The sequence below is a fragment of the Eretmochelys imbricata genome, chromosome 2 (assembly GCF_965152235.1).
Source record: "Eretmochelys imbricata isolate rEreImb1 chromosome 2, rEreImb1.hap1, whole genome shotgun sequence".
Classification (NCBI taxonomy): domain Eukaryota; kingdom Metazoa; phylum Chordata; order Testudines; family Cheloniidae; genus Eretmochelys; species Eretmochelys imbricata.
In genome coordinates this window covers 232,926,034-232,942,159 of record NC_135573.1, presented here as the reverse complement: position 1 = coordinate 232,942,159, position 16,126 = coordinate 232,926,034, and the positions used below count along the sequence as shown (strand labels likewise).

The window sequence follows — 16,126 nt, the reverse complement described above, 5'->3', positions numbered from 1 at the left end:
AAAATTGGAATCCATCCAAATACTGTAGGAAAAGTGGGGAAGAGCATGTCAGATATATTTGTGCTATATCATATGACATTTTATTTGACAAACAAGCAGATTAAATCCTTTTAATGTATTGTACTGTGTCTGTGCCAATAATTAGATTTTATATTCCTTATGCTATAAAAGTTTCCAAATGTTCATGTTTGGAGATGTTAACTACAGGATAACTGCAGTTCAATTTATGTGCATTTTATAAGCGTTCAGAATTAAAGACAAATTCTAACCAATTATCAGTACAGCATTTCTGATTATTTAAAAAAAATTAGCCTTCTACAAATCCTTTCATTAACACTTCAGAAAAATAAAGCTTCCATGAATATATTACAGATAATGCAAAATAAGAATTTTTAAATGTCTCATTGAGTTACAATTATGACTACAGTATATTTTGACCTACCAGGAGACCAATGTACATGCTATACGTAACTTCAGTACATGTATTACTGCACTAAGAGTCAAGACAGTTCATTATGTTTTTTTCACTGAATTTTTTTTCACAATAAAAATTCCTTACATTCTGTTCAGCCAGTGAATATACAAGCTGTGGAAGAATGTCTCCCTTAACAACCGCCTCTGCCAGGTCATCGTTATAATTGGCAAGTCTCCCAAGAGCCAAAGCAGCAGTCTGTTGAATAGTTGGGACCACATCCAACAGAAGAGGCCTCAGCAAAGACATTACACCTGAGTTGCATTCGGAAGAAGAAGAAAGAAACAACACAATAAGCAAAGATTTATCTAAACAGACTTTTTTTCATAAAAACAAATTAAATAGACTCTTACAAGTAGCAGAAACTTGTGGTAAATTCACAAATGTTCCACTGAAAATTAATCAAATATTTGCCTGTTCCTGCTAATGTCTAACATTCCCATCTGTTTTCCTGCAAGTAAAGATGTATTTGCAACACATGGGTGGGCGATGTATTATATCTAGGTACTGATTTGCCTATCCTCTCCTCCCGGCACTTGAATTAATGTCTGTAAAGTTCTCAGATACTTATCTATCACCAGAACTTCCTACGTAGTAGGGAAGTACTGTTATCCCCATTATACATGTGAGGAAGCAAGTCTCATTTCCAGTTCAGCACAATAATCACAAAACCATCTTTCCACTCCTCTCCTGATAGTCCATCTGGCATACAACAATATACCTAAGCAGGTGAGTATTTGGGGGCAAATCTTGAGAAATCAAGCAAAATCTTTTTATTTGGGCTTTGCTCTACATGAAGTCATCCTGGCCTCAACAGGCCAGGACATCTGGACAGAGGCTACAGCTCCTATAGCAGATTATGGGAAGAGTAGCAGGTCTGCTTTGCCAGACACAGATTTTTTTCACCCACAACTTTTAAAGATCTACCAGCTATGCCCTTGTCCCCCTTATGGCTAGTTTACATTCTCTTCCTCCACAGTGAGCTGCAAAGACCTGCTGGGCACACAGGAATATGGAATCTTCTTTTGCAACATCTCTGCTGATTTTATTCCCTTGTAGTCCCCACAACCAGTTTTTAAAGTGCTTCTGGGACTTAGATTCCCATAGGGCACTCCAGGATTTGGTCCTCTCTTAGAAACACAGTTTAGAGATACTTGACCATCCTCCAATCTCACTTTTGAAAATTCTAATAGCAAATATAAAAGTTATAATACTCCCAGAACATCACAATAGTATTAATCACTTTTTCAAATATAAAACTATAAACATTACAAATAGAAGCAGTTTAAACTCTTATTTAAAAAAACAACAAATATGCTACCAAGGAAATGCAAATATGCACAAGAAATTCCATCCTGGGCTTCTGGTGATGAAATATTAGGATGTTCCTCTTGATTTATGCTGCCACCACAACCTATTGATGGAATTACACTAGATTACATTACATACATTATAGTGACTAATTTGGGGAGCAAGAGCTGTAATATATTGCTTTCCAGATAGAAGAGTTATTGATATTTCATTATTATTGTAATAATTATTATTTATTATGTATTTATGGTAGTGCCCACAACATGCTAGCCAAACATAATAAAAGAAAACTCCCTAACCTAAGGAGCTTACATAATGGATGTACCCTGCGGAACTGAGAGTTTGGGTATATTGTTCCTCACATAATTAAACTATGCAGAGAGATAAAAACAATTTAATCTGGAGCAGTTTTGAACCACATTTTATTTTTGACATAAAATACCCTACAAAGCAGAGCCAAATCTAATATAACCTAAAGAAGAAACACAAAACAAAAGTTAGGAGATACGTGCATGTCTGCATAAAGAACACAATATGTAAAGGAGGGGAGGTTACTTATTATACTAACTGTGGTTCTTTGAAAGTGTTGCCTCCATATGCTAAGACTTGGTGGACACGCTACCTCAGCTTTAAAGCAGTGGTTGCAATGGGCACAAGAGCCCTGCATCACAGCCTTGAATGTTCAGAGCTATGGTAATTACACTCCATCTGTCTCTGTTTTTTCAACAACACCAGTTTGATTCAGCTGATCTAGCCCACTGTCTGTAGTGACAAGTGGAACAGAGGGGGTTCTCCCAAGGGCTCAGTGACCCCATCAACTTTGCCAGCACCAGGTTAAGAGACCATGATGGAACAAGTTATTTTTATGAGTCTTGTGATGGTGAGTGACTGAAAAACTTTAGAACTGACCACTGGCAAATTATACACTGGCGTTTCAGACTGACTCACCTGGACAGAAGACAAGGAGAGAATAAGAGACCAAGTACAAAAAATAATCCAGAATAGATTATGGGGATGCATACTGTGGAGATGAATTATTACCAATTTTGTGCCAGGTTACTTAGCCCACCACCAATGAAAGACTTGCACAGAGGGGCTCTGTGGAAGGCAAAATCAGGCTTGGCATCAGTGAAATTCAGGCAAAGAACACTGCTGAGGTTCTCACTGCCAATGAGGCCTCTGTGCCTAAAATGGTTTTAGGCACTACAGCCACAGCTCTCAATCTGTCTGGTACTAATTTCTTTGGTGACTGTGTCATGTGACTTGGCTGGTTTGAAGCTGAAAGCGGCAGCTTCTGTTCAATCACAGGAGTAGATGGTTAATTCGATGATGTCAGATCCATGGTCAGGCTTGTAAATTGTCCTCAGTGAGGGAGGCACAGAGCCTCACCTGCCTAATGGTGCATATTCAAGGTGGAAAGGCCCTACACACCAAGCAACAAATCAGGAAATAAGCTTCCCCCAAACAAAACAGCCAGCAAGAATGCTGGTCCGCCTCTGGGAACATGGAAGAACACAAAATACACCACTTGATTCCACACTCATTATTTAGTTCATGACCATGACCAAAATATCTAAGGGCCTAGGTACATTATAAAATTAAATGTACACAGTTACCTGACACTTACTAGCTAGCTGACTAAATTAACAACATACTGAAATGAAGAGCTTTATGATCACGAGAAAGATCACTGTTCCTGGCCAGGAGAGAATGAGCCTACATCTGTAGCTGGCTGTGAAAAGGAAGTAATGGAACCATCTAGGGCCACGCAGACCCTTTAAAAATCTCATCTCAGAACATCAAGTGCTGCGAGAGGAAGCTTGTGCAACCCCAATGGGCACTACTTCCCAGAAAATTCCTAAAGTCCTGTCCTACAAATCAGAATATGCAGAGGCCCCTCATTGAGGGAAAGCCAAAAATTAAATTCTAATATAAGCACAACATTATGAAGGCACTGATAGCAGCTCTGGAGTTAACAATGAACCAGGATTTTCCTTTTAATAGTAACTTTGCAATCTTCTAGTTATTTATCATTGGACCATATTCCAAAGAAAGGCAACACTGGACCCTATATAAATATTTCTTTGGTCATGGAGGTACATTTGGGGCCTATTCCGCTCAAGCCAAGAGGTGGTCTTTGGAGTCTTGACAATGATCAAGGGCCTGATCCTCCCATACTCCTTCCGATATGATATCAATGAGAGTTCATGCAACTCTTTGCAGGAGACACTTATCCCAGAGGATTGGCCACTAAATTATTATCCACCCACGCTATAAGATGAAAGAAGTTTATCATTATTAATAAATTATTTATACATCACTTTGAAATATGCTAGGTACTTTACAGAGTATATAAAAAGATAAGACCTGGTGCCAACTCCAAAAATCTTATGTTATCAATTTTTATAATCTCATTTTTTTTATAAACCATCAACCTCCCCTTCATGAGATGTTACTGCTTTTGAAGCCAATAATTTCTTATCTTTCCTTTTAAAATGACAAATTGCATGCTCAATCCTCCATTCCTGACACAATGCACAATGCCCACTGAAGATCCGGTTGAGCACAGAGCGATCAGACACTCTCTGCATCTCCATACTACATAGAATTCAGTAGACAAGAGCAGTGTTACTTTTACACTGACTATGATGGGTTTTCTGCTTTTAATGTATGTTAAACTTGTGCCACTCAACTTCCCTTGTCATAGCAGAAAGCACAGATCCCTCTTTTTCAGGTCAATTTATAAAATGATCTAAGTTGCCAACAGAGCAGAAGGAAATAATCATTCTACATTTTTTATTTCCAAGCCTTATCCAAACCTGTATTTCTATGAACATCTGTGGGTGGGCTTGAGAGTCAACAAACCTTTTTAACATTTTGAGTGGATCAAACTTTGAATGCAACAGAGACTGAAGCAGTCTAGATCTGAGGGGTCCAAGTGCCAGATCCACACTAGGTGACATTTGTGGCCTTCATGACATATCCAGATTCTGCAAAATTTAAGCTTTCATTTCTCAGAAATATACTTCTAGCTCTTATGATTGTGAAAACACAGTGATTAACGCCCTCAAGACGGTATGATGCAGATTTGTCTTTGAGACAATGCAGACAGCCTGAGCCTGAAACAACTGCGCTGATGGGGGAACTCTCCTGCTGGCTATTAATTTAATTTGAGTATTAAAGCTGAATTACAGGGTCTGTCTACACTTTGAGGTGGGGGTGTGATTCCCAGCTCAAGGAGACCTACTCACGCAACTCTCATTGAGGTAGCACGCTAAAAAGAGTGTATAGCACGGCAGTGGCAGGATGGGCTAGCCATCCCAAGTACAGGCGCAGGGTCTTGGATGGGCATGTTCTGGGGCAGCCAGCTTCTTCCAGTGCTCACACTGCCACAGCTACACTCTATTTTTAGATCACTAGCTCAATGAGACTAGCACATGTATGTCTCCTCGAGATGGGAATCCTACCCCCATCTCGAAGTGTAAATATACCCCTAGTGACACCACTTTGAATATTAGCCTTACAAATATTTCACTGATGATCATTTTAGATGATGCAATAGGGAAGGGATTTAGTGTGAAGACCATTGAATGGAGGGGGGAGGAAATATGCAATGGGAAGAAAGGAGAAGGATGGGAAAGGTTGAGAAACAGAGTAGTAATAGTGGTGGTCATAGAGGAGAACATATTTTCCCAGCGTGATATATCAACGAGACAAAAGGTATTGAATAAAAGTTTTGTTGTTGTTTGAACTCAAAGCAGCCATATTGTATTCTTGATCTTCATGTAAACCTTGTATTGACAACAGTGGGAGATTCACTAAGGACAGTATATAGTTCTAAAGCTATACTATACCCACAGGCCATGGTTAAAAGCAAAAGCTGGACCCTTCTGCACAATGAGTTTGATTCTCCTGGTCTAGATCCTATCAGTGATCTGAGACCCCTCTTAAAAATCCACTCCTCAAAAAAAGTCCCCCCACATCCTATGATTTCTCATTTATTGTGTGCCAGAGCATTTCTCTGACTAGCACTCGTTAAATAGTTTTATACTCTCCATATATATGTTTCAATTTGGTTACTTAGAGGTTGTAAATTCGCCTCTGAAGTGCAAGTTTTAACCTCAATCTTGGCTGTAAGAAGAGCAAAGGCATCTACCTCCTTTTCCACAGCTTTTGGTGATGACAGCTCTGTCTGCAAAGGGCAGATCAGCCTGCCACAAAGGAAGACTTTCCTTTTGGAGGGTGGACTCAACCTTGTTCCCACTGAAGTCGATGGGAGTCTTTCCAGTGACTTCAATGGGAGCAGTAACAGGTCCTTGGACACCAATTCTGCAACCGTTATTCACTCAAGCAATCCTTACTCATGCAAGCAGCCCCACTGAAATCAAATGACCCATTATACATGCTCCTTCCCTTAACATGCCAGTACTTAGCAGCAACTCCAACAGTCTCTTGATTTCACCCCTCATCCTCATTTACAGCAAAGTCCACACCCTCTATCTCCCAAAAATGTTCCAACCAACACCCCATGGGAATCTGTAGAATTTGAATCAAAATAATTGTAACGTTAACTTTAAAAAGCAAAGCATAAAATTAGAACAGCAGTGCAACATTTGGACATCAGAAACTCCCAACTACCTCCTCATTTTACAAATATATGGACACACATATTAGGCTATACAGCCCAACAGTAAGGATACTTTAAGTTTGGTTTGCTTTTTAAACATAAGTAAGAACTTTTACATTAATTTAAAAAACAAAAAGGCTTGTGGCTATTCTCCCTGTAAGACCATGGTAATAGCTCTCTCACTATTAGTGTCAAGGCCCTGCTAGCCCTCTAATACAAGGTCTATATATTCCAGCTGGCTACTGCTTCCCAGACAATCTAGGACCCTGATTTTGTGAACACTTATGCACATGAGTAACTTTACACAGGTGTAGTCTCATGCAATTCAATGGAACCACTCACAAGCATAAGCATGTGAAGGAATCAGGGATTCTGTACATGAGGGAACAAGTTGTCACCACCACTCCTGCCCCTCCCCATCCAGGTTTGTACACCAGATACATACCTCCACACAAGCCAATTTCCATTCCCGCCCTTCCCACATTGAAACCAACAGCTGCCAAAGGGGGAAGGGAAAAAATAGTTTAAAAAAAAAGTTTAGCTACAATATCAGAGCAACTGGGATCGGACATTGACCCAGCACAGCAGAGAGAAGTAGAAAGAGACCATGTACTAGAATTATAGTATCAGTTCTGCTGCAGTTTTAGTTAGGTCCTGTTCAACAAACAACAAAACACATATTTGTGCTTACCTGCTAGGGGAACCTATCATAGAATGTATATGGACACAGACACCCTCTTTAAGATTAAAAATGTTTTTTGTATAACATAAAATACTACACAGTTTAACAAGTCTGTGCCTTTAAGAGAAGAAAGGTTACTATTCCTGTTCCAACACAACTCACATTGCCCATGTCTGTTAATCCCAGTACATCCTCCATTGCTTTTCTGCACATTCTCCCTTTTTATTACAACATTACTACTGCCCACTTAGGAACGATCCCACAGCATGCTCAGGAGGCTTTGGTGACTACACAATCTACTTACCTCTTCAAAGCAAGTGCATCAGGTCATTTTTGGCACAAACATTGCTAACAGGAATGTCAATCAACAATGCTCATCACATTCTGGTGAAAATGCAAAACTTTCTTTTTCACCCTTACTTTCCTGCTAAGCAACACATAGCACACAACAGATACTAGTCTTCTTTCTTCTGGAAGGTACTCAGATACCATGATGATGGGCTCAACATAAGAACCTGAATAGAACAGAAGCAAAACCAAATCCTTCACAGAGAAGATTCAATCTACTTCGAATTGCTGCCATTTGGTTCACTGGGATGGGGAAGGTTCTTCCCTAAATGATTACTGAGGGAACAAGTATAAAAGACCCATATCACCTTCTCCTGACTGAGCTCCAAAATAGAACTCAGCCATAGAAAGGAAGTAGCCTGAAGAACATTATCTCCTTGCCCCACAAATACAGATGACCAGAGATGGAAAGGAAGACATCTTACAGAGGACTGCCACCATTAGACCCAAGTATGTGGAACTGAACAAGAAAAAAATTACTGGATGGGGGGGAGGGGCAGAATGTTTTGGCACACAGCCAAATAAGAATAGGGAGCTCTTCATTTCACCACTATCGCCCATTTCGGGGATAGCTGAATTAATTCCTATGTAGAAACAGAAGGAGCAGACAGAGAACTGGAAGTAGCAGTGCCCTACTATAGAGCTTTGATAGGGGGTTGCTTTTTGGACTTGTTGTAGATACGTCTCTTGTTACAGAGGCAGGAAAACTTTATTCACGAATTCTCTAACTTTTGTTTGCATGCAGCAATGTAGAAAGTAAAGAATAACAACAAAGTATGCTACATATACCAACAGTCTAGATTTGTCTTTGAAGAGATCCTATTAGCTATTCAGAGATGAAGTAACTAAGAACAGTAGGCAAATATTCTCCCTTACATAACCTCACAGTGACTGACCTTGGACAGGGAATGACTCCCCTTTCTATCCACAGTTTCTAATTCATCATTTTTGTTTCAAAGAAACCTTATAGCCTTTATAAACTGAATCACCTTTAACTCACACATTTCAAGTGGTGGTGTTGTGCAAAAGCCTGATTTGCCTCATTTCAGCAGGCAAGTGTTGGCTGCTGCCTAACTTTACCAGGGAAAAGCCTTCAGGGTAGCTACAGGTTCCAGGTTTTTCTTTCCAAGACTCTGTAGCCAAACAAAAAGTAGTCTGCCACAGACAGCAGCCTTTGTTTGGTTCTTTCTACTGCTTGGGGGAGAACACCTGAAACTCAAAAAGAAAAGAAAGGAGGATGGTCTTGTTGTTAAGATAGTGGACTGGAACTCAGGAGATCTTGACTCTATCTCAGGTCTGCTATGAGCTTCCTATGTGGCTTTGAGTAAACCATTCAAGCTTCCTGTGTACATCCTCCTTTCTCTGCACTCTATGTCCTCACTATCCTTTTATGGCCATGCACTCAGCCCTCTCTAGAAAAACCACCCTACCAATAGAGAGTTGGAAATGTTTAATATTTGTACTACAGTAGTGCCTAGAAGTCTCAACTGACATCAAGCCCCACACCCAATCATACTTGACCCTGTAGAAACAGATAAGACACAGCCCCTGTCTTGAAGAGCTTATAGTCTGAATAGACATGACAGAGGCACAAAGCGGTAAAGTGGCTTGCACAGGTCACCCAGCAGGTCGGCAGCAGGTCTCCCAATTCCTTATCCAGTTCTCTATCCACTGGACTACACTGCCTCTCAAATTCCATTTTTCAAATTCTCAAATTCCACCCTCAGTTTTCTACCCAACTCCTAGCCACCCAGAGCCTTTATTCGGAAGGGCATGATCTAGCCATGAGAAAGGATGGCAAGAATTGTTCCTTAGTCTGTTGGCTTTGAGGCCATTTCAGTCAGTGAAATAAAACTGATTCTTAATTCCAACTGGATGTCTAACTTCATAATTAAGAGCAACAACCCTCATCAGTGCAAGCTCCACTGCAAGAAAATGTATTATAACTTAAATTCTCACTCAAGCTGAAGGTGAGAGTACAGAACCGGATTCCAGAAATTAAGAAACCACTAAACTCATAGAACCTGATTCCGCTGTACTTATTCTTATTGAATATCAAACTGCCCAGCAAGTAATCCCATTCATTCCAGTGGGACTACTTGCGGAATATTCTACTTCTAAGGAAGGATGAGTGAGGATGGCAGAATTAGGCTCACAGTGAATAAGATTTTCACTAGTAGAAATGGGCCTGTGCCAAAAGTTCAGACTTGATTCCAAACTATCCCAAAGTTCAAGGCAGGTAGAAGTTTGGATCACATGGGGTGGAGGGGCTGATTCAAGTCCATCTTTAATTATTGTTGAAAACATGCAATTTCTAATATTTGAAATCATTGTTTTTCTTTTAATAATTCATTCTGATACCAAAATTCATGGGTTGTGCCTGCCAAAGGAACAGATTTATTTTTAAAAGAAATGTGTAAAAGTATTAACATCAAAACAGATTTCTTCCATAAATCCCAGCCCACTAGAATGAAATTTGATAAGTGAATTGTTTTTCAGGGTCTCAGTTACACATTTACCAGTTGACGCAGGTTTTCTGGGGGAGGATTTTTTTGCCTTTCCAGACATGTGCATTAATTATGAATTAAAAGGCCCAATTCTGCAACATTTACTCATCTTGAGTAATGAGTAGCACTTACTCATGTGAGTAGACCCATTCACAAAAACATCCAAGGCAGGAACAATGGCCAGCAAGAAAGCACACATACAGGAAGGAGCTCTATTGGAGGAAATCTTTGTGAAGGTTCTCTCGCAATGATCTCTCACTGTCCCAGAGGGGAACTGCTCCCCCATGGAAGAAGCCATAGGGTAGCCTCCAAACTTGGCACACTCTGCACCAAATGTGGGTATCAGAGGAAAGCCAGAGTCACCTGCATGAAGCATTATCTGTAATGGCCCCTAACTCCCAGGTCAACTGTGGCTACAGGATTGGGGGTGGGGGCTCTGCAGACAGAATAATACAGCCTGGCGCTATATTATCTTTACTGAGAATTCGCCACAAAGTCCAGAAGATATGCATGTATTCGGGGTGGGAAGATATGTATCTTCCCTTCAGCCCTCCCAGGGTATGCGTAGGCTGCAGCTGACAGCAAACCTCCCAGTGAGGGTAGACAGAAGGGCACAAGCTAGTGTGCTAAAAATAGCAGTGTGGACGATGCCGCTTGGGCTTTCAAGCCCACCTGACACCATAGGTCTAAGCTTGGGTGACTAGTCCGAGTCTCCACCAGAGCCATAACGTCCACACTGCTACTTTTAACACACTAGGTTGACGCCTGATATCACGAGTCTGTCTACCCAGGCTGGGAGGCTCACTCCAAGTTGCAGCATAGACACATCCCCAGTCTCCACTAGTATGGAGCCCAGACCATACTGAAAGGCCTCCACAGGGTCTGAAAGGGGAAAATGGTGCTGCTAAGGGCATTAAACAGTGTTTAATTTATGCCAGGGCTGAGCCCTGGCACCTCCTAGTTTGGTGTGTCAGTTACAAAAGTAAATGAATTGCTTGAGCCCCCACACCTCTTTCATTACAAATTAAGCACCGGCACTGACCCTGTTTTTGTGCAAAAGGTGGTGGAGATCTGTGTGCGCAGATTTAGGAGTTCAATCTGAGCCATTATATTTTAAATTCAATTACACTGTTAGTATTATTATCTATCTACTACCACAATACAGTTGCCACTGATATTGCATTTCTTGTTACTCACTATTGGTTCACATGCCTCCTCAAATGGCATCTATTATGATACTAGATAAGTGGTGCTTGAAGTATAATCAAAATTTTTAAAAATAACATCTCCAGCTTGGGTGCTTTTGATCAAGGACACTGTTTTATAAAGAGCAAGAGCCCTCTCAAACTGTATTTCATTTTTGAACTGACATTAGGAAATTTTATGTATTTATTGCTAAGGATTTCTACACTGACTGATGTAAAGTAAGTTATTTAAAGGCCCAATGCTGCTCAAATTTAATTCAATGGCAAAATTGCCATTTACTTCACTGGGAGCAGGATCAGGCCTGACAGTCCTTTAAATTCAGTATGGGGCCCTCTCCTGTAAGGTGACAGGCACCCTCAACTCCTGTTAAAATCAATGGAAGTTTAGACAGCCAGCATCTTTCAGGATCCAGTGCTACATCTTCTTAAAACAGTTCTCTGTTTTAAACAATGAGCTTTATTTACAAAGATAAGCAAAGAGACAACTTTTAAGTGTATACAGAATGGTTTCATTCTTATGTAATAAAGGAACTGCCCTCTCCCCTTGTTTCATTAGAAACAGCTTCATATAGCAGGATCACCAAAAAAGACATGACAGTTGTCTGCTAGACAACAATGCCTCAAAATATGGTTCTTAGTTCTTTTTTTTTTAAGCAATTAACCACATTCAGTTTTAGAAATTGTGCATTTGACACTTTGACACTTGCTGAAGTATTTCAATACCAACAGCCGTTGTTACAATCATATGATTATGAATTGGTTTTCAAGGAGCAATTCAGGTTTTGTTTTTAATGTCTGTGAATGTCAGCAGTTTAAAAAAAATTATACAAAAACTATCATTGCAAATATTTTTCTTATCTAAAAATTTGAGAGAAAATTTAAAACTTATGAAACAGGAGTAACAGGACTAAACTGAAACAGGTCTGGCACCCAAACATTGTGCATTGCTGTTCCAATACACCAGTAGGCTGGGGCCTGATCCTGCATTCAATGTTCAGCCAAAACTCAGTAGGAATTTTGGCTGCACAACAAATACAGTATCAGGCCCCTCATAGATTCCATGGCCAGAAGAGACCATTGTGATCATCTAGTCTGACCTGTATAACACAGGCCATAGGACTTCCCCAAAATAATTCCTAGAACACATATTTTAGAAAAAAAAAAGAACTGGAATACTGAACTGGAGTACTTCAGATATCCCAGTCCTGGGCCTATTTTGAACAGAAACTGTCAACAGGCTGAATCATGCCAATTTGCTTGATGGTTTTATGATGCGCACAAGTGGAAACTAGGATAAAACTATGAAACTCATCCCCCAGTCCTGCTTCCATTTATGTCAGTGGGTGCAGTATTGAGTCATTGTTTTCACTTGTAAGCTAGTCCAGCGTTTCTCAAACACGGCCACCGTGGCCACATGCAGTCACCAGGGGCTATTCTTGCAGCCACAGCCTCCTGGGTGGTGACTGGGGAGGGGAGAGAAGGGGAGCATAGCAGCGGCCCCTACCCCGGGGTCACCAGCAGGGCTTGGACCCTGCCTCCTTCTGAAGCCACAAACACTGGAGGAGCAGGCAACCAGTGTGAGTTCCCAGCTTCCTGGGGGTGGTGGGCCTTGGGCTTTGGCTTCAGCCCTTCGGTGGTGGGCAGAAGGCTCTGTCCCTACGGCAGCAGGCTCTGTTCCCCAGCCACAGGGCTTTGGGCTCTGGCCCCGGGCTCACCCTCCTCACTTCACCACTGGCCCCCACTGCCTCCAGCCCCCACCCATGCAGCAGGACCCAAGGCTTCAGCCCCGGACTCACCCCCTCCACCACCATCACCCTGACCCCCGCTCCCTCCTCTATCCTCCCATCCAGTCCCGCATCACCCCTGGCCCCCCTGTCTCCGTACCCACCTCCCCATCCAGGGTTTAATTTGTCCCCCAACTTGCCGAGGATGAGTAAGTCTGCTGTGCAAAGTGATATTAACAAATATACAAATATCACTTTCACAATAGTAGACTTACTAGCTATCAAGTCTAAAAAAAAAAATCAACCAAAAAAAGCAAAACATGCAAAGCACCTTATTTGTGTTTCTATTCTATTTAGGTCCAGTAAAGAATAGGGACAACTGTACATTATTTTTATTATTGAGTGTGCAAAAAAAGCCTACATAAATAAATTACAATGATTTGGACATTTATACGTGCATATTTATTTGTTTTTCCTAAAATTAATTAAGTATTTTAAGAAAAATTGTCATAGCAGCCACCAGCAAGAGTTGATGGCTGCTCTCTGAGGTCACCAAAAAATTTGTTGTGAGAACCCCTGAGCTAGTCTACTATTTGACCTCAGGACATTGAAGTGAAATGCTAGTTAGTGCATTAAACCCATTTCCTATTTTTTAAAATTAGTTATTGTTCATCTAAACCATATCATTGTTTTCATTTTACTTAAGTTCAAAAAAGCTGTTTTGATATTTTCTTTTTCTAATTGTTAGTTAGTTGTAGAGACATTGCACTTCTTCCTTCCAGTTTGTAAAGTGATCAGAATTTCAACTAGCCAAATAGCTTTACACTAAGTTAATCAATCACAAGTGTTTTAAAATAACAAAGTAGAGTATAACTGTGCTTGGAGGTTAGGGGTGTTTTGTTTGGTTGGTGGGTTTGATCTGGTTGATTAGTTGGGATTTTTTGTTCACTCTCTGAAAACAATAACTTTCTTTAGTCATTTTTTTCAATAGCAAATATAAGGCCTGATCCTGACTTGAATAGTTTGCAGTACTGTTTCCAAAAGAAATACAATTTGTTAAAATATTCGGCCCGATCCCAAATCCCTTAATCATGAGTAATTCATACTCAAGCAAACTGTCCTGTTTCAGAAATGAGGACAAATTGCATCAGTAAGGACACCAAGATCATGTTGTGTGGAAGACAAAATCAAGAGGTATACACAGTCATATAATGCTATAAAAGGCTTACTTAATGGGTGTTCCATTCATGGATCATTTGCACAGTCAAGCCCAACCTTTCTTTAACAAGAACTTAGGTATAGTGATATGGTTTGGTTCAAAATTTATTAATCGAGTTGTACATGTTTTCTTTGTTTCTACCGCATTTCAGGAAAACTACTGGTTTAACAGACTTGGAAAACAAGTATTTAATACAAAATGCTTACAGTATTCTAATTAGTTTATCAATACCATAAAATAAGTTGTCAAGTTGTACTGTTCATCAGTTCACATGCCTTACTATTCTTATTTTGGTTTATTAAATTCCAGAATAGCAATAAGTCTGAATTTCTGGGTGGTTGAAGAACAAAACAGAGGCTGAAAGCATTCAACAATTTATAAACAACTAGCACAATATATACCTGCTTACCGTTTGAGTAGGATTTTGCTTTACAGTATCACAGCTAGCCTCATTTAAAAGTCCATTTATTAATGATTCCTCATGCTTCCAAATACAATTTTATTTATAAAATAAAAAAGTTCATTTATACTGCCAAATTTTCCTTTAAATACAAATAAATTGGAATTTGTAGGGGATCATATCATAGGTATCCATAGTCTTAAAAAAATTAGAAATAAAATTGCAGTCAAGCAAGACAATATGCATGTGCAATCCAAGAGTATAGTTAAACTTCCAAATTTCACCCAAGAAGATACAACAGACAGGGTGCCCAAATATGATTGCAATGAGAACTATACAGTACCTACATATTGATTAGTTGGAAGCCTAAGCAACAGGTAAAACAAAAACAAAACAAAACAAAAAGTCTTGAGCTGTCTCTAGAAGAATTCCACAGATATATGCTGAATATTTAAAAATTACAGATATTTTATTTTCTCAGTCAGCACACTGTGCCTAAAAAACTTTTAGCTTTTGTGAACTTAACAGGAACCATTTATATTTTAAAGTATTTCTGTAAAGCTGTAAAAGTTTTTCTCTTCACCTCTATCAATGAGATCAATATTTCTACTCCAACATTGTCAGACACCGTTATAATGGCAAAGTAAAATGCTAATCTTCTTCCATTCCTTTTCGATCTACCATCAATAGTTTAAACACACAAATTAGATAGTAGCACTCTGTAAACCCTAGCATTTGTTCCTTAAATGTAACACCTGCGCTCTTTTTCTCCTTCATAAAACTGCAGTAGGGGAGGGAGGGAAGTAAAAATGGTTAACTAGCGACTCGTTCCTGGGTGGGGGAGTATGATCCTCCTCCCTTTCTCTCTTTTCCTGGCATAGCGATCGGGAATCACGCAGCTACACCTCTTGGGGTTCCTTTGCTGTGGGCATATCAGTTCGATAAGCAAATGCAGACTGGCCTTAAGGCGCAAACACCTGAAGTACAGACTGGTACGAGTCACCCTGGGCACGCGCTGCGGGCTGGTGCCTGCCCAGGGGGCTGGTGCCTGCCCAGGGGGCTGGTGCCTGCCCAGGGGGCTGAGGCCCCGATCGGCGGAAGAAAGGAAGCGCCTTACCTGCATTCTGGAGAGTCTCGATGTTCTGTGACCTGGTAGCCAGTTCAGCGACCGTTTGAACAAACTGAGTCCGGGCTTTTTGATACTGCTCGAAAACTGCAAGTGGCAGAGGGGGGACAGAGTTAGCATGAACAACGAGGAGACCCTGTGGCGCCTTAGAGATCCCGAGCCGGGCCAGTCCCTCCCGCCCCGCACACGGCCAGAGCCAGGGCCTCGCTGCGCCGGCCCCCCAAATAAATACCTTGTAAGACCTGCCTCTGGCTCATGGCTCCGGGTGGCGGTGAAGCTCCCGAGCCAATGAACGGGGCTGAAGGGGCCCCTGGCGCTCTCGGCGCGGGGCGCGAACCCCCTGACGCTGCCTGCGGGGCCGAGGAGCAGGGCCGCGCCGCAGTGTGTACCTTCTCCTAGGTAACCAAACGGAAGCCGGGCGCCGGCGGGGGGAGGAGGGAGCGGGAGCCGCCTCCGCCGGATTGTGACATCAGGCGGCTGACCCCGCAGCCCAGCGCGCGGAGCT

At 41.1% G+C, this 16,126-nt stretch overlaps 1 protein-coding gene across 2 annotated transcripts in view; it reads right to left on the bottom strand.

Annotated features, from left to right (window-relative positions):
• Positions 1 to 15,878, bottom strand: part of SPAG6 (sperm associated antigen 6) — a 42,586-nt gene extending 26,708 nt beyond the window's left edge. For both annotated transcript variants that reach the window (XM_077809453.1, XM_077809454.1), the window contains exons 1-3: positions 15,854 to 15,878; positions 15,613 to 15,708; positions 560 to 726 (exon numbers count right to left, since the gene is read on the bottom strand). In XM_077809453.1, the coding sequence (XP_077665579.1) occupies positions 560 to 726; positions 15,613 to 15,708; positions 15,854 to 15,878 (288 nt within the window). The remainder of the gene's footprint in view (positions 1 to 559; positions 727 to 15,612; positions 15,709 to 15,853) is intronic.
• Positions 15,879 to 16,126: the final 248 nt, after the last annotated feature.